We start from the raw sequence: 25,029 nt of genomic DNA, 5'->3' as shown, positions 1-25,029 counted from the left end.
AAGGTATCAGACCACCATGTATCTTTACCAGCTTTATGTGCATCCAGCCATTTATCTCTTAAATCCACCATTTTCTCTATACCCACCTTAACTTGCAAATTACCCTGCGGGTCTATGTAATGGCAACAAGAGGGTCCCACAATCTGGCACATACCTCCATCTTTAGCTGTAACATAATCTAGAACTAATGTGTGTTGGTTGGTGACAATGATTAACTGGTTTTGCACAATGTTTGAGGTATTCATAAGTCTCATCACTCCCCATATTTGGTCATCCAGGTAGTCTGTTGCTACTAACAGATGATCCCACATCTGCACTATCATGGGATATATGAAGATGGAACTAACAATTTTGTTGGAAATGCTCATCTCTACTACATGTGGCTTGCCATTTGGTCTGGGTGTGTTATCTTTGGCCCTACGATACAAGGTGTGTTTAGGTACTGCATTTATGTCAATTTCAGAGTGTGGTACTATAAAGGTAGCAGGAGTAAGCCTGGCGATGGTGCACAGTTCTGTGACATTCTGGGATAACCATTTGTACGCTTTGTGTCCACAAACTAAGTATATGTCTTCTGGAACTTCTACTGCTGTGCCATTGAATAATCGGGTAATTAGTTTGGCTAATTGTGTCCCTTTCGCCAACTCATATCCTTTTGACTGACTTTCGGTGTCGTTAGCTAATATACCTGTCAGGAGATCCTGTACAGTATGGTTGTTACAGGGCAGATCCTTTCCGTTCTCAGCATCTACACCAATACACTGCACGTGGCTGTCTGTTTTTGAATCATTGCAACCTGAGTGTATGTGTGGACTAAATGTCATACCTTTGGTTTGTACTTGGAGACAATAACAGTGTGTCCAGCTTGGAAAACATGTGACATTAGCCCAGTGTCCCTCTTGCCAAGGAGTGGAGCTATAATCTACCGAGGGTCCTGATCTGTTTATCATGAGCCATGGGGCATCTGCCCACCCTGCAACAGGTAAGGCTACTTCCCTGTCCTTGTTTGTACTGGATTTTACTTGGTGTATGCTAGTGAGAAAGATGGTAGAATTAGACAGGTCAATCAGTTCAGAAAGTTCCAAGGGAATTGCAACATAAGGCATACTGGTTGAACTCACGGGACTGTGGGTACAGATCCAACAATCTCTGAGTGTCTCAACCCCTGGACTAGAATTTGATGGTGCCGTGTCAGTGAATTGTCCCATTCATCACCCAGTGGTGTAAACACTGCTGATATGCCCACTGTCAAAGTCATGATCAGTATGTGAATCCTCATGGCTTATTGTTCCAGGGTCGTCGGGACAGCCTTTACTCTTTTACAATGTGAGGCGTGGATCCAGGTAGGCCTCCATCGAGTTTTACAGAGGTTGGGGTAGTCAGCAACACCTGGTAAGGCCCCTTGTATCGTGGTTCGAGGGTGTTTCTGACGTGTTTCTTGACCACCACCCACTCTCCAGGTTTGAGAGTGTGTATTCCCTCTAGGGAGTCAGGATCTGGAATGGAAGAGAAAACTTGTGCACATATGTTAGACAATTGTTTACTCAGGGCAATCACATATTTAGCAACAGATTCATAATGCATTTGCAATTGCTGTGGGAAGTACTGTCCCATCCTAGGCCGTGTCCTAAACAAAATTTGGTGTGGAGGCCTAGGGGTGTGTCTAACTGAAAATAGTGCTATTGGCAGGCATTGTACCCAACTGAGCCCTGTCTCCCCAGTCATTTTCAGCATCTTGGACTTCAGTACCCCGTTCAGTCGTTTGACTTTGTCGCCGCTTTGGGGTCTGTAGGGTGTGTGATAGGCTAAGTGTGACCCTACCATCTTCCAGACTTCTTGGGTTAATCTAGCAGTGAATGCTGGGCCCTGATCACTCTCAATGACCTCAGGTACTCCGAACCTACAGACAAGCTCCTGCATCAGTTTTTTTTGCAGTAGTGGTTGCTGTCTGGTTTCGGACGGGGTAGGCTTCTGGCCACCCAGAGAACAAGTCTATCACTACTAGCACATATTTAAACCCTTGGCACATTGGCATCTGGATGTGGTCAATTTGAATCCGTTGGAACGGGTACTGGGCTTTGGGGAGACATTTTGGTTGGTGTAGGCTCAGGTCTTCCCGGGTTGCACTGCACACAGATGAGGCAAGACTGAGTATGCCTCACCAGGACAGGGGTTATCCCTGGGGCCATTGTCTATTAGTTCTTTCATGATGGTCTTAGATTGGTGGGTGGGCCCATGAGCTATTTAAACTATCAGAGGATAGAGAGCTTTGGGCAGAGATGCTCTCCTTCCTTGGGTCCACAGTCCAGATTCTTTCTCTTCTTGGGCTGACTCTTTTAGCCAATCCAATTTTTCTTGTGGCGTGGCCTGTTTCTGTATTTGTTTCAGGAGGTCCCATGTGATTTCTTCTTGTTCCAGGTCTTCCTGTGTTATCATAATCTGGTCTGACTGGACTCTTTCCTCTTTCACTGCTGCTTCCTTGGCCGCTTGATCAGCTAGGGCTTTTCCTCTGGCTTCAGAGGTGTCAGCTCGAGTGTGCCTGTAGATCAATAAAATCTTCAGATTCTCCAGTATACTCCCCCCTTGGAAGAGGAAGGAGTGCAGCAGGATGGAGGATGTGGCACCTCTGAATGGTGACATTATCTGGCAGAAGCAAACTACACAGAAGCCGGAGGTGGCGCTGTGCAGTGAGGTGTTTAGGTTGAGTCTGCTGGAGGATGGCAGAAATGTCATGGGGAGCCAGAATAGTGAGGGGATGACCCAGCACAACGTCAGATGTGACGTTTAGAAGAGAGCTGGCAGCATGGATAGCTCTGACACAGGAAGGGGCTTCTCTGGCTACTGGGTCCAGTCTCTTTGTATGGTAGGACTTTGGGGTCCTTCAGGGTCACAGTGACTGGTGGGACATTGAGGTATCCAATATCCTGGGGTCCTCTGGCCCAGAGAGTATTGGGGATGAGGTGCAAAATGGTTTGCAGCGAATCCCCTTGCTCATATAAATCAGTGCAGAATTTTATTGTCAGACATCCGGCAGCCGTGGGTGTCACATAATTTGAGTGAAAACCACAAAGACCAAGAAGCGAGACAGTTTCTTATCAGAAAGAGGAGCTTAAACTAACACAGCAGAAACTAACATTTCTGTGAAAAGAAAAAAGGTGGGGGTCAACTGATCCCCCGCAGCTGTCCTGCAATGTGGAATGATCTGCTATTTTAGCTTTTGTCCATTTCTGTAGTTGTTCTATAAAGAATTCTCCAGACTCATGATCCCGGGGGTCAAAGTTAGCACCTTTAAGTTCAGGGATGTGGATTTGATCCATTATCAGTGTGGAGTATTCACCTGTCTTGTTTTCCACTATACTTTGCAGGTCCGACCATGTGCACCCATAGGTTTGATGCACTTGGGACAGTTTCCTGAAAAAGGGCATGGGATGGGTCTCAGGGTCAGGCAGTAAATTCACTATGGTGAATAACTGTTGTGGGGTGAAAGACACATATTTTGGTGGTCCCTGTGGCCGGTTAAGTGCTAGGGCTTCTTTCAGTGTCTCAAGGTTTCCCTGCTCAATTTTCTGTAAGTTCTTTTGTAACTCTGTAATCTGACCCTGCAGTATTTGATCTTGTGAACGTCGTGATGGGCGCACGGTCATGGGTACAGTCCACTGTGGTGCCAGGGGTAAAGTTGGCGGATCCCCGTAGTCTGTCGGGGTACCCCGCGAAGGAGTCTGCATATTACCCGGTGCATTTTGTATGCCCATTGTGGATTCTGCAGCACCGTCTGCATCCCCCTGTTCTGCTTCATCAGGTTGCCCCCCTACCATTATAGGAGTATGGGTGGCAGGTGAGTGGGGTAGCATGAATGTACCGTCCGGGTTTATCATCGGGTACAAGGTAGTAGGAAGGGGCAAGGGTGACATAGGAGTGACGGGGGGGTCCAGACCGAATGATATTAAAGGTCCGTTCATGTGCGTTGCCTGGGGACAAGATGGCGCTGTAGCTAACACGGGAAGTGATGGGACGTGCCGGGGAGTAGTTACCAAGGTGTGGTTTTGTGGGTGGGGAACCCCACAGGGAAGGCACGTATCACGGGAGCAGGGATTCTGTTGACCGCATGTTTTGCAGGTCCACCCACCTGCTTTCTTCCCGGCGCCATTATAGGGTGGTGGCAATTCATGTATCAATGCAACACCAGGCTCACAGAAATATCTCTGTCTTTTCTCATCAAAATTTTGTTCCCCCCCGGTCTGTTCAAATTCTTTACTACAGTCCAACCACACACGGACCATGTCTGTCAATTAATCATCTTCTAACTTCCTTCTCTTCTCGTTTAACAACACTTGCCAGGTGGCACTACATAGGATGACTCCTTTACAGACACCTTTAACTCTTCTCCAACTTACTTAATCCTTTTATGAAACGTTTGCCTCTCCTGTCCGCCACGTACTGTTCAGGTGAACAGTAACCCTTCGGGACACTTTCCTCATTTCCCATTATCTCTCGTACCTACTGAAGCCGCCTAAAGACCTCTGCATAGAGTAATCACTGGACGCGAAGACCTTTGAGTCCCGGTCAGCACACTCTGGGCTACCGCGAACCGCTCTCCACCCATCTGTGATCGTCCCCTTTATGGAGATTCGAGTCAGACACCGGGCTGAACTCCGATACAGGCACACAGGAGAACTACGTGTCTTCGTCAGTGATACTTGTCAACAGGGTCTTCACAACTTATAGGCACAACACAGTACATCAAGACTTTAAGAAAACATATGGGGTTCTTACTTTCATGCCCTCGAGGACGTCCCAGACTGCTTCCGCACCCCTCCCTCAGACGAACACAAAGAGGCTACACCAGGGGACACTTTATAGGCAAGATGACTCAATTTTCCTACCTCATATCACGGGTTGCGATCCCGGTGTCCGTTAGTGCGCCTCTCCTCATCTGGTCTCTGGGGGTACAGGAACAGAGGGTCCAATCCTCGAGCCCCACGTTGGGTGCCAAAATTGTTCTGGTTCTGACAAAGCTGCCAGTTCGATTTGATGTACTGCTCCAAATTAATTAAGATACGTGCACGGAGAGATCAGACAGACAACTCACTACATGGAGTTAATCAGTATCTCTGGTTTATTTCTGAAAAAAACAGACAATACATAGTTTTCACGAGAGGAGGGAGTGAGAGGGGGGTGAAAGATAAAGTATATATTTTCTATTGGCTATGAACTCTCTACTTTTCTGTAACCTTGACGGCCAGAGGAAATTCCTTCTCCCTCCCCCACTTGTTCCTGGGTGAAACCGTTACTTCTTTCTTTGTAGCTGCTTGCTTGAGCTGAACGGAAACCACAAAGAAACACATGATAAAAACACAAATTAAGATTCTAGTTTATAGGTGTAGGCTGAATGCCTGGCCGCCATCTTAGCTCAACAAGCAAGTATCCATTTTGTATCAATAGTCCATAACACCCGAACGCATCCGTCCAGCCCTAATGCATTCTGAGTGGATGCGGATCCGCTCAGAATGCATCACTCTGGCTCCGTTTGTCCTCCGCTCCGCTCAGCAGGCGGACACCCGAACGCTGCTTGCAGCGTTCAGGTGTCCGCCTGGCCGTTCAGAGGCAAATGGATCCGTCCAGACTTACAATGTAAGTCAATGGGGACGGATCCGTTTGACGTTGACACAATATGGCTCAATTTCAGCGGATCAACGGATCCGTCCCTCATTGACTTTCAATGTAAAGTCTGGACGGATCCGTCTGAGCAACTTTCACACTTTTAAATTTTTCCAAAATATAATGCAGACGGATCCGTTCTGAATGGATCCCATCGTCTGCATTATAGGAGCGGATCCGTCTGTGCAGACACCAGACGGATCCGCTCTGAATGCAAGTGTGAAAGTAGCCTTAGGCTAGGTCTACACGACAACATTTGTCGCGCGACATTTTGTTGCACCAATGTCGCAAGACAATTTTTATCATGGCAGTCTATGGTGTCGCACTGCAACATGCGACATACTGCGACGCAACAGTCGCAGAAATCCCATTCAAGATGGATTTTTCTGCGACTGTCGCGTCGCAGTCGCAACATGTCACATGTTGCAGTGCGACACCATAGACTGCCATTATAAAAATTGTCGCGTGACATTAGTGCAACAAAATGTCGCGCGACAACTGTTGTCGTGTAGACCTAGCCTTAGGCATCAGCGCTGCCCTTCGGTGACTAGCCTGTGAGATCCAGCCCCCTGGATCTCACAGGCCGGAAGCTGTATGAGTAATACACACAGTATTACTCATACAACCAATGCATTCCAATACAGAAAATTTTGTTTCAAGTAAAAATAAACAAAAACGTAATTTTCTCCAAATAAAGTTAAAAAAATTGGTAAACAATAGGGGGGAAATAAATAGTATACATATTAGGTATCGCCGTGTCCGTATCGACCGACTCTATAAAAATATCACATGACCTAACCCCTCAGATGAACACCATAAAAAATAAACTGTGCCAAATTAAAAAAAAATTGTCACCTTACATCACAAAAAGTACAACAGCAAGCGATCAAAAAGGCGTTTGCCAACCAAAATAGTGCCAATGTAACCATCACCTCATCCCGCAAAAAATAAGACCCTACCTAAGATAATCGCCCAAAAACTGAAAAAACTATGGCTCTCAGAATATGGAGACCCTAAAACATGATTTATTTATTTTGTTTCAAAAATATTATTGGGCAAAACTTGCCCAATATGTATATATTTTTTATTTTTATTTATGTATCGCAGCGTCCGTGACAACCTGGTCTATAAAAATATTACATGATTTAACCTGTCAGACGAATGTTGTAAATAACAAAAAATAGAAAACTGTGCCAAAACAGCTATTTCTCGTTACCTTGCCTCACAAAAAGTGTAATATAGAGCAACAAAAAATCATATGTACCCTAAACTAGTACCAACAATACTGCCACCCAATCCCGTAGTTTCTAAAATGGGGTCACTTTTATGGAGTTTCTACTCTAGGGGTGCATCAGGGGGGCTTCAAATGGGACATGGTGTCAAAAAACCAGTCCAGCAAAACCTGCCTTTCAAAAACCGTATGGCATTCTTTTCCTTCTGCGCCCTGCCGTGTGCCCGTACAGCGGTTTACGACCACATATGGGGTGTTTCTGTAAACTACAGAATCGGGGCCATAAATATTGAGTTTGGTTTGGCTGTTAAATAAAAATAAATTTTTATTAAAATGGAAAATCTACCAAAAATGTGACATTTTTAAATTGTATCTCTATATTCAATTAATTCTTGTGGAACACCTAAAGGGTTACCAAAGTTTGTAAAATCAGTTTTGAATACCTTGAGGAGTGTACTCAATAGAATGGGGTCATTTTTGGGTGGTTTCTATTATGTAAGCCTCGCAAAGTGACTTCAGACCTGAATTGGTCCCTAAAAATTGGGTTTTTGAAAATTTCTGAAAAATGTCAAGATTGGCTTCTAAACTTCTAAGCCTTGTAACATCCCCCAAAAATAAAATATCATTCCCAAAATTATCCAAACATGAAGTAGACATATGGGGAATGTGAAGTAATAACTATTTTTGGAGGTATTACTATGTATTTTAGAAGTAGAGAAATTGAAACTTGGAAATTTGCAATTTTTTTTTTGTGGTAAATTTGGTGTGTATGTGTGTGTATGTATATGTATATATGTGTGTGTGTGTGTATATACAGGTCCTTCTCAAAAAATTAGCATATTGTGATAAAGTTTATTATTTTCTGTAATGTACTGATAAACATTAGACTTTCATATATTTTAGATTCATTACGCACCAACTGAAGTAGTTCAAGCCTTTTATTGTTTTAATATTGATGATTTTGGCATACAGCTCATGAAAACCCAAATTTCCTATCTCAAAAAATTAGCATATTTCATCCGACCAATAAAAGAAAAGTGTTTTTAATACAAAAAAAGTCAACCTTCAAATAATTATGTTCAGTTATGCACTCAATACTTGGTCGGGAATCCTTTGAAAGAAATGACTGCTTCAATGCGGCGTGGCATGGAGGCAATCAGCCTGTGGCACTGCTGAGGTGTTATGGAGGCCCAGGATGCTTCAATAGCGGCCTTAAGCTCATCCAGAGTGTTGGGTCTTGCGTCTCTCAACTTTCTCTTCCCAATATCCCACAGATTCTCTATGGGGTTCAGGTCAGGAGAGTTGGCAGGCCAATTGAGCACAGTAATACCATGGTCAGTAAACCATTTACCAGTGGTTTTGGCACTGTGAGCAGGTGCCAGGTCGTGCTGAAAAATGACATCTTCATCTCCATAAAGCTTTTCAGCAGATGGAAGCATGAAGTGCTCCAAAATCTCCTGATGGCTAGCTGCATTGACCCTGCCCTTGATAAAACACAGTGGACCAACACCAGCAGCTGACATGGCACCCCAGACCATCACTGACTGTGGGTACTTGACACTGGACTTCAGGCATTTTGGCATTTCCCTCTCCCCAGTCTTCCTCCAGATTCTGGCACCTTGATTTCCGAATGACATGCAACAGTCCAGTGCTGCTTCTCTGTAGCCCAGGTCAGGCGCTTCTGCTGCTGTTTCTGGTTCAAAAGTGGCTTGACCTGGGGAATGCGGCACCTATAGCCCTTTTTCTGCACACGCCTGTACACGGTGGCTCTGGATGTTTCTACTCCAGACTCAGTCCACTGCTTCCGCAGGTCCCCCAAGGTCTGGAATCGGTCCTTCTCCACAATCTTCCTCAGGGTCCGGTCACCTCTTCTCGTTGTGCAGCGTTTTCTGCCACACTTTTTCCTTCCCACAGACTTCCCACTGAGGTGCCTTGATACAGCACTCTGGGAACAGCCTATTCGTTCAGAAATTTCTTTCTGTGTCTTACCCTCTTGCTTGAGGGTGTCAATGATGGCCTTCTGGACAGCAGTCAGGTCGGCAGTCTTACCCATGATTGCGGTTTTGAGTAATGAACCAGGCTGGGAGTTTTTAAAAGCCTCAGGAATCTTTTGCAGGTGTTTAGAGTTAATTAGTTGATTCAGATGATTAGGTTAATAGCTCGTTTAGAGAACCTTTTCGTGATATGCTAATTTTTTGAGATAGGAATTTTGGGTTTTCATGAGCTGTATGCCAAAATCATCAATATTAAAACAATAAAAGGCTTGAACTACTTCCGTTGGTGTGTAATGAATCTAAAATAAATGAAAGTCTAATGTTTATCAGTACATTACAGAAAATAATTAATTTTATCACAATATGCTAATTTTTTGAGAAGGACCTGTGTGTGTGTGTGTATATATATATATGTATATATGTATATATATATATATATATGTATATGTATATATATATATATATATATGTATGTGTATATATATATATATATATATATATATATATATACAGACGTGGACAAAATTGTTGGTACCCTTTGGTCAATGAAAGAAAGTCACAATGGTCACAGAAATAACTTTAATCTGACAAAAGTAATAATAAATTAAAATTCTATAAATGTTAACCAATGAAAGTCAGACATTGTTTTTCAACCATGCTTCAACAGAATTATGTAAAAAAATAAACTCATGAAACAGGCATGGACAAAAATGATGGTACCCCTAACTTAATATTTTGTTGCGCAACCTTTTGAGGCAATCACTGCAATCAAACGCTTCCTGTAACTGTCAATGAGACATCTGCACCTCTCAGCAGGTATTTTGGCCCACTCCTCATGAGCAAACTGCTCCAGTTGTGTCCGGTTTGAAGGGTGCCTTTTCCAGACTGCATGTTTCAGCTCCTTCCAAAGATGCTCAATAGGATTGAGGTCAGGGCTCATAGAAGGCCACTTTAGAATAGTCCAATTTTTTCCTCTTAGCCATTCTTGGGTGTTTTTAGCGGTGTGTTTTGGGTCATTGTCCTGTTGCAAGACCCATGACCTGCGACTGAGACCAAGCTTTCTGACACTGGCTAGTACATTTCTCTCTAGAATTCCTTGATAGTCTTGAGATTTCATTGTACCCTGCACAGATTCAAGACACCCTGTGCCAGACGCAGCAAAGCAGCCCCAGAACATAACAGAGCCTCCTCCATGTTTCACAGTAGGGACAGTGTTCTTTTCTTGATATGCTTCATTTTTTCGTCTGTGAACATACAGCTGATGTGCCTTGGCAAAAACTTCGATTTTTGTCTCATCTGTCCACAGGACATTCTCCCAGAAGCTTTGTGGCTTGTCAACATGTAGTTTGGCATATTCCAGTCTTGCTTTTTTATGATTCGTTTTCAACAATGGTGTCCTCCTTGGTCGTCTCCCATGTAGTCCACTTTGGCTCAAACAACGACGGATGGTGCGATCTGACACTGATGTTCCTTGAGCATGAAGTTCACCTTGAATCTCTTTAGAAGTCTTTCTAGGCTCTTTTGTTACCATTCGGATTATCCGTCTCTTAGATTTGTCATCAATTTTCCTCCTGCGGCCACGTCCAGGGAGGTTGGCTACAGTCCCATGGATCTTAAACTTATGAATAATATGTGCAACTGTACTCACAGGAACATCTAGTTGCTTGGAGATGGTCTTATAGCCTTTACCTTTAACATGCTTGTCTATAATTTTCTTTCTGATCTCTTGAGACAGCTCTTTCCTTTGCTTCCTCTGGTCCATGTCGAGTGTGGTACACACCATATCACCAAACAACACAGTGATTACCTGGAGCCATATATATAGGCCCAATGGCTGATTACAAGGTTGTAGACACCTGTGATGCTAATTAGTGGACACACCTTGAATTAACATGTCCCTTTGGTCACATTATGTTCTGTGTTTTCTAGGGGTACCATCATTTTTGTCCATGCCTGTTTCATGAGTTTATTTTTTTACATAATTCTGTTGAAGCATGGTTGAAAAACAATGTCTGACTTTCATTGGTTAACATTTATAGAATTTTAATTTATTATTACTTTTGTCAGATTAAAGTTATTTCTGTGACCATTGTGACTTTTTCTTTCATTGACCAAAGGGTACCAACAATTTTGTCCACGTCTGTATATATATATATATATATATATAAATTTTTATTTTATTTTTTTTACTTCATTTTACCAGTGTCATGAAGTACAATATGTGACGAAAAAACAGTCTCAGAATGGCCTGGATAAAGTGTTTTAAAGTTATCAGCACTTAAAGTGACACGGGTCAGATTAGCAAAAAATGGCCTGGTCCTTAAGGTGAAATAAGGCCTTAAGGGGTTAAGGAGCACTGTTCAGTCATTGCTGTGCCCCTTTTTATGATTTTTAAGGATTCTCTAGGGACTGGTGCAAGGCCAACGTGGTGCCCATATTTAAAACAAAAAAAAAAAAAAAGGATCAATGTCCTCCACAGGTAATTATAGACCAGTTAGTTTAACGTCTGCTGTGGTAGAAATGTTTGAAGGACTCTTAAGGGACTATATACAGGAGTATGTGACTATAAATAAGTGATGACCAGCATGGGTTTACCAAGGACAGCCGTTGTCAGACTAAGGCTACTTTCACACTAGCGTTCGGCTGTCCGCTTGTGAGCTCCATTTGAAGGGGCTCACAAGCGGACCCGAACGCTTCCGTCCAGCCCAAATGCATTCTGAGTGGACGCGGATCCGCTCAGAATGCATTAGTCTGGCGGCGTTCAGCCTCCGCTCCGCTCGGCAGGCAGACACCTGAACGCTGCTTGCAGCGTTCGGGTGTCCGTCTGGCCGTGCGGATCCGTCCAGACTTACAATGTAAGTCAATAGGGACGGATCCGTTTGAAGATGACACACTATGGCTCAATCTTCAAACTGATCCGTCCACCATTGACTTTCAATGTAAAAGTCTGGACGGATCCCCTCAGGCTACTTTCACACTTAGAAAATTTAGAAAAGCTGTTCCATATAAAATGTGCTCAAAAGACAAGGGGGCACTGCCTCTGACTGAAGAAGAAAAAGTTCAGTCTCCAGAAGAGTCAAAGCTTCTTTACTGTCGGAACTGTGAATATGTGAAATAGACTTCCTCAGGACGTGGTCACTGCAGGAACAGTGGACAGTTTCAAAAAGGGTTTAGATGAATTCTTAAAAGTGAAAAACATAAATGCTTATGAAAACGTGTAGAAATCTGAGTCTCCCCACCTATCCCTTGGTTGAACTTGATGGACGTCTTGTCTTTTTGCAACCGTCTTAACTATGTAACTCGAGGATCTTCTATCTTCATTCAGAAGGACCTGACTTCACCACGTGGTGAGCGCGATTACGTCTGCGCAGGTCCTGTAGAAAAGACTATTGTCACGACCATGGTCATGGTCGTGACTCCTGTAACCGCATGCAGTAGTCTGCGGTCTTGGTTGTGTTGTCAATCACAGGTGAGGGCTGAAGTATGTTGCCTCACCTGTGGTTGCCGCTGGCAACATTTTATGTGGCAGCTTGCTGTTTGTGTACGCGGTTGCACCTGGCTACCTGTCTTTTTAGGTGTGCCTTTTATGTGTTTGGTGTGCACGAGGTTTAGGTGTGTGCACTGTGACACTTCCCTTCACTGGTGGCTGCCCGTGGCAACGTGTTCTATATTGTACATGTGGTGGCAGTGTCTCAGCCTTTTGGCTGACTCCCAGGACATGGTTGCCACGCATGTCGTTGCCGGCAGCAACAGCTCCAGTGTATTTGTGTGTGTGTGTGTGTGTGTGTGTGTATATTCCCCTTTAAGTGGTTTCACTTCCCTGGTTGGTGTTGGAAGGGTTAATTCCCTTTCCTGTGTGTGTCTGTGTGGGTGTGGCCACTTTGGGCTATAAAGCCTCTTTGGAGACCTGAAGCTGAGGGGTTCTTCAGCCATGCTTTGCTGGAGACATCCTCCTGGTAATTTACCATCTGCCAGTGAGGGCCACCCTTGTGGTCATAAGTTCGTTATATGTGATGTTCAGTTGATGTTTTCCTTTTGTTATTTGGTGCAGCTATGGATCTGGGTTCCTGTGTGTGGATGTGTGTTTGCTGTGTTCATTTAGTATTGTGTGGACATCAGGTTGTCAGCACAGGGATCCAGTCAGCAAGGCTGTGGCAGGTAGGTGGAACTAGTGCAGTTCACCTGCCATATCCATAGGTCTGTTTGTGTTCCCCTTTTCCGTGCAGCTTGGCCAGTGAGACTCCTGTTCCTCCATGTCCAGGAGGAACAGGTCGTCTTGCCCTGCTCCTAGTAAAGGCCATCCTGAGGGCTAGCAGGGACTTCAAGGTTTTGGAGCATGAGCCCTCCTACCATCAGGGTCGGCTCATACAGCTAGGAGTCAGGGTCAGATTACGGATGCGATTATGAGGTGACCTGCTCCCTATTTCTGTGGTCCTGGCCAAGTAGCGACCTACCATCTTCTGGCATCGCACGGCTGAGGGTTTTCCCCATCCTCAGCCGTGACAACTATACCGGCTGTGCAATCAATCAATTTTTTTTAACCCCTCAAAGGACCATTCTGTAGTTACCATTCTGTAGTAAGAATCCTATTATTTTCCCTTTATAACCATGTTAGAAGGGAAAATAATACAGTGAATTTACTTTAATGTGATCCGGGGTTGCTTATCACTATTTAGTTACATCATCTCCTAGCAACCATGCGTGAAAATCGCACCGCATCCGCAATTGCTCTCTTACTTTCACGCAGCCCCACTCATTTCTATAAGGCCTGCGTTGTGTGAAAAACAAGTGATGCGTGAAAAATATTGCTCATGTACACAGCCCCATTGAAATGAATGGGTCAGGATTCGGTGTGGGTGCAATGCATTCACATCACGCATTGCACCCGCGTGGAATACTCGCCCATGTGAAAGGGGCCCAAGGGGCTGGATTTTACAGGCTTCCATAGAAGGCAAGCCCCGATGCCTATGGAAGGAATCGGGCTGTCATCGGGTCCCAGTGTCACTGCAGAGCGGGGACCCAATGGGTTCACGGAGGGAACCAATACCCTTCGCAAACACCCTGCATGCTGTGATCAGCATTCCTCTGGGCGGGCGCAGCTCCTGCAACTGTCCAATCAGCCCGCAGTACATGTACGGCGCTGGTCTTTAAGTCACATCCACCAGCGCCATACATATACGGCGAAGGTCCTCTACGGGTTAGAGGCACTAAGCAGAGTTTGGCTTAGTCTTTTGATGCAGTAATTTATGCAAATAAACTAAGTGACACATGATAGAGGCGAGACGAATTAAGCCTTGCAATATTTGATGAATATTTGGAAAGACCTCTGCAGAGGCCATGCACTTTATAGTAGGACAGAGCCAATATTGTTAAAGTTTTTAAAAGAATTGGGTTCGTATACAGCAATCCGAACCCAATTCGCTCAACCCTACTGATGACCTGTCCTGAGGATATAAAAAATCCTCATCAGTATAAAAATATGGAAAACCCCTTTAAAGGGGTTGTGCAGGCAGTATATATTTATTAATATCTGATCAGTGGAGGTCCGACATCTGGCACCCCAGTCTATCAGCTGTTTGAAGAGGAGGCTGCACTCCATGTGAGCCCTGCTTCTTCATTACACTGCACGTCATATCCCTTGCAGCGCAGTGTAATTACAAGTACTTGCTCTATTCAAGTGAATGCTTGTAATTACACTGCTCTGCTGAGACTACCAAGACAACTGTCAGTGTAAGGAAGTAGTGATGACATGGAGCACCACCTCCTCTTCAAACAGCTGATTATTGATGAGCAGGGGACCCCCCCCCCCCCCCTTTCCCCAATCAGATATTGATGACCTATCCTGCCTGCACAATCCTAAATAAAAGCTCAGGGAGTGTGTCCTTTCTGCTGCAGCTCTCCCTGTAACTACCACAGCTTTTAATAGAACATATGGCTGGTGGCAGTTGAAGATTTAAACTGAGCACATTCTACCAGCTCAGTGAAATTGACAAAAAAATAAGGAAGAAAACAAAAAGCAGATGGCTCTATACATATACATTTTATAGAATAGCTCACTGACTATACACCATTTTTATTAAATGTAATTAGAAAACTATTCAGATACCATTCTGGTTTGAAAAATGTAGAATATGCTTCGTGGCACAACCCCTTTAACTAATGGCATAATTGCAACTATAGTCGCTACCAGAGATCGAGGGGGAAATCTATTCAGGGAATTTTAAGTGTAATTATAATATTTTAATACATGCAGGTATATTGTTAGCATTGAGTTAAGAATTTTTTTTTAATGCAATTTTTTAATCTATTTCTTCCTAGTGATATCAAAGCTAAAGTGTATATTGCTTTGCGTAGTCTAGAAGAGGATGTAAGTGCAATGTTCAATCTCAACAGGTACTGTATATTTTATGCAGAATTTGCCGGTGATAGGTATTGGGTCTCCCACAAATGTCTTACGGTTAAGACACTTATTAAGGTTATGTGATATATGGATACGGAATACTGTTCTCATAAACTGTTATAGGCCTATATTGATATTTTGCATCTTTGACTAGTGGTCAGATGACTGGGCAGGGTATAGCAAAGGGCTGGGGCTTAATCTGTTTATCTGACTGGGGAATGGAGGGGGTGGACAGGCTGCTGCCCCAGCCAGTTATCTTACAAACACAGGACAGTGAGGAAGAGGGGGTACAACGTTGAGCACCTTTACATGTTACTTAGTTTTATTTGTAAAACAAGACAAAATAGAAATGAGGAAAGGGATGAGATGACGTTGCCAGGATACGATTACTAATACTATTTTGTGTATTGTCTGTTTAGTGTTTCTTTTAAAAAGGTATTCCCATTCAAAAATGTATGGTATATCCACGGGCTATGCTATAAATTCCTGGGACCCTCCCCTGTTGGGAGAGCAGCAGTTTTAGGACTCCTGTTTTTCTGATTCTAAGTTGTCACTTGCACTTTTAAGGATAGAGCCTTGTGAAATGTGGCCAACTCTCTTTTCAAGTGTATTTAGAATGCACGGATCAGAAACTGTGACTGGGGGGCACTCCTGACTGCTAAATACAATTGTGACCACTCATTCTTTTGAATCTCTCTCTAGCATTTCATGCTTTAAACCACCAACTCCAACTCGGTATGCTGTAGTCTGTTGCTCCCCCTTGGTTCTCTTCGGCCACTCTTTTCAGTGTATCATTTGCGGTCTCTACTTCTCAGGGTTCAGTCTTTGGTTTCATTACCATCTCTAGATTGACAACACCCAACTATATAATTCTTCCCATGACCTCACTTGCACTACTACAAAACCCCAGTTATCTGTCTGCTGTCTCCAACTTCATGTCCTCTCTAGCAGAAACTGAATCTTTCAAAAATTGTCTTTCCCCCCCATCTATAAACCTTCCAAAACATCTGCTATCTCGAGGTCACATTTGATCTTTCCTTCACCTATATTTTATTACCGCGGAAACAACTAAAATTCTCATTGTTGCCTTGATCCATTCTCTATTTGATTTACTGTAACGTATTAGTAATAAGTCTTCCCCTCTCTAAACTTTCTTCTCTTCAATCCTGAGTGAAGCAGCGAAACTAAGCTACCTGATACTATTACAATGTCTCTGTCCTGTGCCAGTCATTACACTGGTCACCATACAGTATAGGAATTTATTTAAACTTCTCTCTTGCCCATAAAGCTCTCCTGTGCTGCACCTCCCTATATTTCCCTCTAATCTCTGCCTGCCATCCTACCTGTGCTCTATCCTCTGCAAATGATTTAAAACTAATATCCACCATAATCTAGACTTCTCACTCTCGTCTCCAAGACTTCTCACGAGCTGCACCAGTTCTCTGGAATGCCCAACCCCAAGTTATTAGGTTAATGCGCAACATCTTCTGCTTTAACTAATAACCAGTCCGTTCTCCCTATAGTATTAAAAGCATAAATTTATAAAATTATAACTATTAGCGAGGACCCAAATTTTATAAATGTAATCTTCTGCTTTAGCTACTTCCCATCTTTTTAGGGTAGTCTATTGCATCATCTAATCTAATCTAAATCTTCTCCATTTACCCCGCCTTCTTCAACTTCTTCATTCTTAACATCCTGAACACAGCTCAGCCCCATTGAAGTAAATGGGGCTGAGCATGGTGAGCATGGAGAAGGCTGCAGCGCTCACAGGACAGCTGATTGGCAAGGGTCCCAGGCATCAGACACCCACCTATCAGATACTGATGATCTATCGCAGGGCGAGTGCTCTGACTACAGCCTGTTAGCCTTTCCCCCATTACAGACTAGCTGATAGGGGTCAGTAAGCTTAATGTAGAGCACTCAAGCAAAGAGAATCCTGTTAGGCAATTCCCCCCCACAATTTAATGAGGAACAGGGCCAACACAAAGGCAGTGTGTACTAAAGAATTTTAATTTATATTGTCTCATTTATTTTAAGAGAATAAATAAGTTACATATTGCTTTTTCATAAAGGTAGACTGAGTATAACATAGTATAATATTGAGACCACTGAGTAATCAGAGGAGAGGTCAGGATCGACCTTTCACCTCACATCGTGACCTAATTTTAGGATATAGATCTGTTATTAAATCTTGGAAAAACCTTTTTAAGAATATGTTCTTAACAAAAATAAATTCTTTTAAAAGCATAAAACAAGATAAATGTTTCTGTTTCTAGTTGCCAATGAAGTCGCAGGTGCCAGTTTATAGGAATTGGTGCTTCGTTCATTTAATATTACTTTTTAGAGTCTGTATGTTTGTGGCAGATAACCAAGCTATCTTCCCTAGATCTTCATATCGTTATCTATGAAATATGCTAACAAGGTATCCAGATATATTGGCCCAATTTATGTATTATCTATGTGTTAACAAAATAAGTTTCAGATGTCCAATTATTGATCCATCTTCATCTCGGTGTTGGAATTTCTCATTCTTTCCACTTATGCGCATTACAGTCAGTGAAGTAAGTTAATTATGTGTAATGTATTCATTCATTTGTATAACTATGAAAATAATTTGTGCAACATCATATTTCACTATATTGTAATTGTTTGGTATAAATAAGGTGAGTTGAAGGGAATTGCTCCCAGAGCTTTTTGGAAATTCAACATGAATTAATCATTGCTGTCTGTCCATAAGTTAAAAGGGTTATCAATTATTCAATGAGCTCAGGGTCACTCCTGGGCTTAGACTTAGAGGACCTTTCACAGATTATCACAGTGTGAACGAAGAATACAGACCTGGAGAGCGGGGATCTCACTGCACTTACTATTATCCCTGGGCGCCGCTTCGTTCTCCCGCTATGCTCTCTGGTCACAAAGTTATAGAAGGCGGAGTCTGCCCTTGTTCTGCTGTAGCGCTGGCCAATCGCATCGCAGAACTCACAGCCTGGGAGAAAATAACCTCCCAGGCTGTGAGCTCTGCGCTGCGATTGGCCAGTGCTAGAGCAGAACAAGGGCAGACTCCGCCTACCATAACTTAGTGACCGAAATCTCTACCTACTATAACTTGGTGGCCGGAGATATCGGAGGGCATAGCGGGAGAACTGAGCGGCGCCCAGGGATAATAGTAAGTGCAGTGAGATCCTCGGGTGCCGCACTCCATGTCTGTATTCTTAGTTCACAGTGTGATAATCGGTGAAAGGTCCTCTTTAAAGGCGTTTTGTCACTTCAACAAATAGCATTTATCATGTAGAGAAAGTTAATACAAGACACTTACTAATGTATTGTGATTGTCCATATTGCTTCCTTTGCTGGCTGGATTAATGTTTCCATCACATTATGCACCGCTTGTTCCTATGTTAACACCACCCTGCAATCCATTAGTGGCCGTGCTTGCATACTATAAAAAAAAGCACCAGCCTATGAAGGGTCCATGGTCACTGTCGCACTGTCCTATAGTGTGCAATCGCGACCACAACTGGTGGATTTAAGGGTGGTTGTAACCATGGAAACAAGCAGTGTATAATGTGGTGGAAAAATGTAGGAAGCCAGCAAAGGAGGCAATATGGAGAATGGCAATACATTAGTAAGTGGATTGTATTAACTATCTCTACATGAGTGACATTTAAGTCTAAACCCAGGAGTGACCCTGAGCTCATTAAAGAATTGTGCTAATTGTATTAGAGCTAACAAGTGTGATATTATATAAAACTAACTTTAACTTTATTTTTTATTTTTGTTATATATCTTTCTTTAGAAGTACCAATGACATTGACAGGATAATCACAATCCTACATGGGAAAGTAGGCTTCCTGTCTCCCAGAAGTGGGGGTAAATGTTCATTCTTCATGGGAACAGTATTTTCTAAGTAACATTTAACCTTTTTCCTATTGTGTATCTATGATATGATGATTAAAGAGGATCTGTCATGGAAAATGCAATCTGAAAGCACCATGTTATAGAGCAGGAGAAGCTGAGCAGATTGATATATAATTTACACATTTACATCTGCAGCCCTGTGAAGTGCTATCGGTACAGGATGGTGGGGCAGCTGTCTCTTATGCAGACTTATACATACAGTGCTATTAACAGGAGCGGAACAGCTATTCCCACACAGCCAGCAGCGCGATGGAGACCAGCGGAACTGTGAAGCCGGGAGTGTATGGCTTCCTGCTTCACCATGGAAATGAACCTCCCACTGGTGCCCCCCCCTCGCTACACCCCTGAATTGTGCTACAAAGCACACTGCTGTCTATGAGAAGAATTTCTCTAACTAAAAAAAACATAATTAGTAGTAATGTACAATGCACTGGTATCTACAAATACTGTATACCAGGACATTGGGATAGCAATACAAGTTTAAGTTTATTAAGTTTATTAATAATCACAAAAATGTAATGGTGCAAAATAAATGATCTCCTTTAAAAAAAAAGTGTGTATTATATGTATTAAAAAATAAATAAAAATATATATATATATTACAGTACAGACCAAAAGTTTGGGCACACCTTCTCATTCAAAGAGTTTTCTTTATTTTCATGGCTATGAAAATTGTAGATTCACACTGAAGGCATCAAAACTATGAATTAACACATGTGGAATTATATACATAACAAAAAAGTGTGAAACTGAAAATATCTCATATTCTAGGTTCTTCAAAGTAGCCACCTTTTTCTTTGATTACTGCTTTGCACACTCTTGGCATGTAGAGTCCATCCGTTCATCTTTTCTGCGTCGAACAAAGACACGGTGGTTGGAACCAAAGATCTCAAATTTGGACTCATCAGACCAAAGCACAGATTTCCACTGGTCTAATGTCCATTCCTTGTGTTCTTTAGCCCAAACAAGTCTCTTCTGCTTCTTGCCTGTCCTTAGCAGTGGTTTCCTAGCAGATATTCTACAAACCGGATTCCAAAAAAGTTGGGACACTAAACAAATTGTGAATAAAAACTGAATGCAATGATGTGGAGATGGCAAATGTCAATATTTTATTTGTAATAGAACGTAGATGACAGATCAAACGTTTAATCCGAGCAAATGTATCATTTTAAAGGAAAAATATGTTGATTCAAATTTTCACGGTGTCAACAAATCCCAAAAAAGTTGGGACAAGTAGCAATAAGAGGCTGGAAAAAGTAAATTTGAGCATAACGAAGAGCTGGAAGACCAATTAACACTAATTAGGTCAATTGGCAACATGATTGGGTATAAAAAAGAGCTTCTCAGAGTGGCAGTGTCTCTCAGAAGCCAAGATGGGTAGAGGATCACCAATTCCCACAATGTTTTCGCAGAAAGATAGTGGAGCAATATCAGAAAGGTGTTACTCAGCGAAAAATTGCAAAGACTTTGCATCTATCATCATCAACTGTGCATAACATCATCCGAAGATTCAGAGAATCTGGAACAATCTCTGTGCGTAAGGGTCAAGGCCGTAAAACCATACTGGATGCCCGTGATCTCCGGGCCCTTAAACGACACTGCACCACAAACAGGAATGCTACTGTAAAGGAAATCACAGAATGGGCTCAGGAATACTTCCAGAAACCATTGTCAGTGAACACAATCCACCGTGCCATCCGCCGTTGCCAGCTGAAACTGTACAGTGCAAAGAAGAAGCCATTTCTAAACAAGATCCACAAGCTCAGGCATTTTCACTGGGCCAGGGATCATTTAAAATGGAGTGTGGCAAAATGGAAGACTGCTCTGTGGTCAGACGAGTCACGATTCGAAGTTCTTTTCGGAAATATGGGACGCCATGTCATCCGGACCAAAGAGGACAAGGACAACCCAAGTTGTTATCAACGCTCAGTTCAGAAGCCTGCATCTCTGATGGTATGGGGTTGCATGAGTGCGTGTGGCATGGGCAGCTTGCATGTCTGGAAAGGCACCATCAATGCAGAAAAATATATTCAGGTTCTAGAACAACATATGCTCCCATCTGCTCCCATCCAGACGTCATCTCTTTCAGGGAAGACCCTGCATTTTTCAACAAGATAATGCCAGACCACATTCTGCATCAATCACAACATCATGGCTGCGTAGGAGAAGGATCCGGGTACTGAAATGGCCCGTCTGCAGTCCAGATCTTTCACCTATAGAGAACATTTGGCGCATCATAAAGAGGAAGGTGCAACAAAGAAGGCCCAAGACGATTGAACAGTTAGAGGCCTGTATTAGACAAGAATGGGAGAGCATTCCTATTTCTAAATTCGAGAAACTGGTCTCCTCAGTCCCCAGACGAGTGTTGTAAGAAGAAGGGGAGATGCCACACAGTGGTGAAAATGGCCTTGTCCCAACTTTTTGGGGATTTGTTGACACCATGAAATTCTGATTCAACATATTTTTCCCTTTTAAAATGGCACATTTTCTCAGTTTAAACTTTTGTTCCGTGATTTATGTTCTATTCTGAATAAAATATTTTTTGGAATCCGGTTTGTACCATGAAGACCTGATTTCACACAGTCTCCTCTTAAGTTGTTCTAGAGATGGTTCTGCTGCTAGAACTCTGTGTGGCATTGACCTGGTCTCTAATCTGAGCTGCCGTTAACCTGCGATTTTCTGAGGCTGGTGACTTGGATGAACTTATCCTCCGCAGCAGAGGTGACTCTTGGTCTTCCTTTCCTGGGGCGGTCCGCATGTGAGCCAGTTTCTTTGTAGCGCTTGATGGGTTTTTGTGACTGCACTTGGGGACACTTTCAAAGTTTTCCCAATTTTTCAGAATGACTGACCTTCATTTCTTAAAGTAATGATGGCCACTCGTTTTTCTTTACTTAGCTGCTTTTTTCTTGCCATAATACAAATTCTAACAGTCTATTCAGTAGGACTATCGGCTGTGTATCCACCTGACTTCTCCACAATGCAACTGATGGTCCCAACCCCATTTATAAGGCAAGAAATCCCACTTATTAAACCTGACAGGGCACACCTGTGAAGTGAAAACCATTTCAGGTGACTACCTCTTGAAGCTCATCAAGAGAATGCCAAGAGTGTGCAAAGCAGTAATGAAAGCAAAAGGTGGCTACTTTGAAGAACCTAGAATATGACATATTTTCAGTTGTTTCACACTTTTGTTATGTATATAATTCTACATGTGTTAATTCATAGTTTTGATGCCTTCAGTGTGAATGTACAATTTTCATAGTCATGAAAATAAAGAAAAATCTTTGAATGAGAAGGTGTGTCCAAACGTTTGGTCTGTACTGTATATTTATATTATGAGAAAACAAATGGTGGCACGGGAAAAAAACAATGTGGGTGCTAGGTCCAGGGATATACAAATGTGTCTTATTCATCAGTGGTGAAGCGCATTAATGTTGTATAAAAAATACAGTACGATGTAAATATATTATACCATAAAAGTACAATGATTAATAAGTGAATACAGGTGCACAAAGTTTGGGAGGAGGGAGAAGAAATTATGCTGCAGAGGGGAGGGGGGGAGCGGTGACATACCCAGTGCTGTTCCCCGTGCCACACATGTCACATGCCGTCAGCATGCGCAGAACTGTGGGATCACTCAGTCAGCCATCTTGCAAAAGGTAAAAAAAACTCCCAACAGTGTGTGTGCGCATGTCCATGTAAAAAATAGACAGGACAGCGCAACACGGAAATAATGACGTGTTCTATAGCGTATACCCATAGGGGACAAGGGAGAGGCTGCAGCTCAATAAAGATACAGACCCACATCCCAAGTGGGCATAATGTAATGATGACCGCAGCGGAATGCGTTGCGGACATCATACATGGAATCCACCGGATCCCTAATGGGGACACTCAATATATGACACACAATGAGGGGCATCAAAGACTAATGAACAAAATGAATATATTGCTGGCATAACTTGAAAAGTGAAGCAAAGCTAAAGACAATCATGTGAACTGAATAAAGGCATGTAGACACAATCTAAACACACAGGGTACGTCCCACTTCTCGATCCCGCAGCATCATTCTTATCTGTGAAAATAAGAAGAAAATGAATAAGAAAAAATGGCTTAATAGTGTTCATAGTACACTATGTAACACCAGAGGAAAATCGCATATCTCACAAAAAACAATGTAGGGCAAACTGCTCATCTAGACATACATCCCCGGGTTGTAATCCACATTGAGCCCATTGGGTTTCAGACTATTAAGAGTATAAATCCAAAAGAGCTCTCTCTTTCTAAGGATCGACACCCTGTTGCCCCCACGTCTCGGCATGGGTACATCGTCAATGGCCCAACATTTAAGATCTTTCTCGGAGTGTTTAAGCTCCGTAAAATGTTTGGCAACAGGAGATCCTTTCTTTTTTTAGATAATCTATGATTATTCAACCGCGTCTTGAGATCAGTTGACGTTTCCCCCACATATAATAACTTACACGGACAGATCAAAACATAAATCACGTAATTGGAATTACATTTAAGGTGAAATCGGATCGAATGTGAAACTCCAGTAGTGGGATGGACAAAAACACTGCCCTTACCCATATATTTGCAGTCAGTGCAACAAAGGCAGGGAAAACTGCCCTTGCCACGTGTAGTCAAAGAGGTTTGAATAGACTTAGACCTAGGGCCAATATCTGCTCTAACAAGTTGATCACGCGTTTCTGGACCTGCAGTAAGAAAAAAGGGGAGGGGATCTAAATTCTAAGATCTCACTATGGCAACCTCCCAAAATTCCCCAATGTCGCTTGATAATGCGATTTGATCTCCTCGCTTTGTTCTGTGTATTTGGAGATAAAGGGAATCCGAGTGGGAGACCTACCGGACGTCCTCCTCTCAAATACTGCTCCTATCCAAACTAAGAACCTTGTTTTTATGGGAATCGAGTAGTTGGGCAGGATACCCCCTTTTTTGGAATTTACTAGCCATGTTATTCAAAGCTAAATCAACCTCCTCAGGTTCAGAAACTATGTGTTTAACCCTAAGAAATTGTGAAAAGGGTAAATACTTAAGCATACTACGTGGGTGGCCACTATTGAAGCAAAGAAGGGTATTTTTATCCGTGGGCTTAGTGTATAGTTGTGTGTGCAACTTGCCCTGTTTGTATATAACTGTAGTGTCTAGAAACTGAAATTCAGTTTCAGAGTGGACCAGGGTAAATTGAAGAGCCTTATTGACACTATTGAGGAACATATGAAACTATGTAAGTTGGGCAACACTACCAGTCCATATGAGGAAGATGTCGTCGATGTATCTCCACCACCGCAGCAAATGGCTGCGGTGGTGTGACACTTTGACGACATCCTCCTCAAAGCACCTCATAAAGATGTTGGCGTAAGTGGGTGCTACATTAGACCCCATCGCCACGCCTCTTGTTTGCTGGAAAAACGTGTCCTGGAACAGGAAATAATTGTCTTAAAATTATCTGCAATAAATCAATGATAAATTGTCTAGCAGCTGTAGAGTAAGATGAAAGACCAAGCATACGTTCAATGGCACCAATACCTAGATCGTGGTCAATCGAAGTATACAAGGAGGTGACATCAAAAGATGCTAGATGGACCTCATGGGCACCAGCAAATTCAATCTTGTTCAACTTGCATAGGAAATCAGTCGTATCTTGTATATACGACTCAGCCCCTATTGCAAAGTCGTGCAAAATCTTATCCAGGCAAATGGCAATGCAACTCAAAATAGAATCCGAGCCAGAAACTATCGGACGTCCGGGAGGGTCCCTGAGAGACCTGTGCACTTTAGGGAGTATATATAGAACCGGCGTA

At 42.8% G+C, this 25,029-nt stretch overlaps 2 protein-coding genes across 2 annotated transcripts in view; one reads left to right on the top strand and one right to left on the bottom strand.

Annotated features, from left to right (window-relative positions):
* The window catches only part of LOC122939389 (mediator of RNA polymerase II transcription subunit 1-like), a 130,415-nt gene that overhangs the window by 70,387 nt on the left and 34,999 nt on the right, over positions 1–25,029 (top strand). The window contains exons 5-6 of the mRNA XM_044295458.1: positions 15,202–15,276; positions 19,086–19,156. Coding sequence (XP_044151393.1) covers positions 15,202–15,276; positions 19,086–19,156 — 146 coding nt within the window. The remainder of the gene's footprint in view (positions 1–15,201; positions 15,277–19,085; positions 19,157–25,029) is intronic.
* Positions 22,508–25,029, bottom strand: part of YAE1 (YAE1 maturation factor of ABCE1) — a 109,582-nt gene continuing 107,060 nt past the window's right edge. Inside the window, exon 6 of the mRNA XM_044292931.1 lies at positions 22,508–23,279. The gene's annotated coding sequence lies outside the window, so the exon portion shown is untranslated. The remainder of the gene's footprint in view (positions 23,280–25,029) is intronic.

Source organism: Bufo gargarizans, chromosome 5 (genome assembly GCF_014858855.1).
Source record: "Bufo gargarizans isolate SCDJY-AF-19 chromosome 5, ASM1485885v1, whole genome shotgun sequence".
Lineage (NCBI taxonomy): Eukaryota > Metazoa > Chordata > Amphibia > Anura > Bufonidae > Bufo > Bufo gargarizans.
This window is presented reverse-complemented; position numbering and strand designations above follow the sequence as displayed.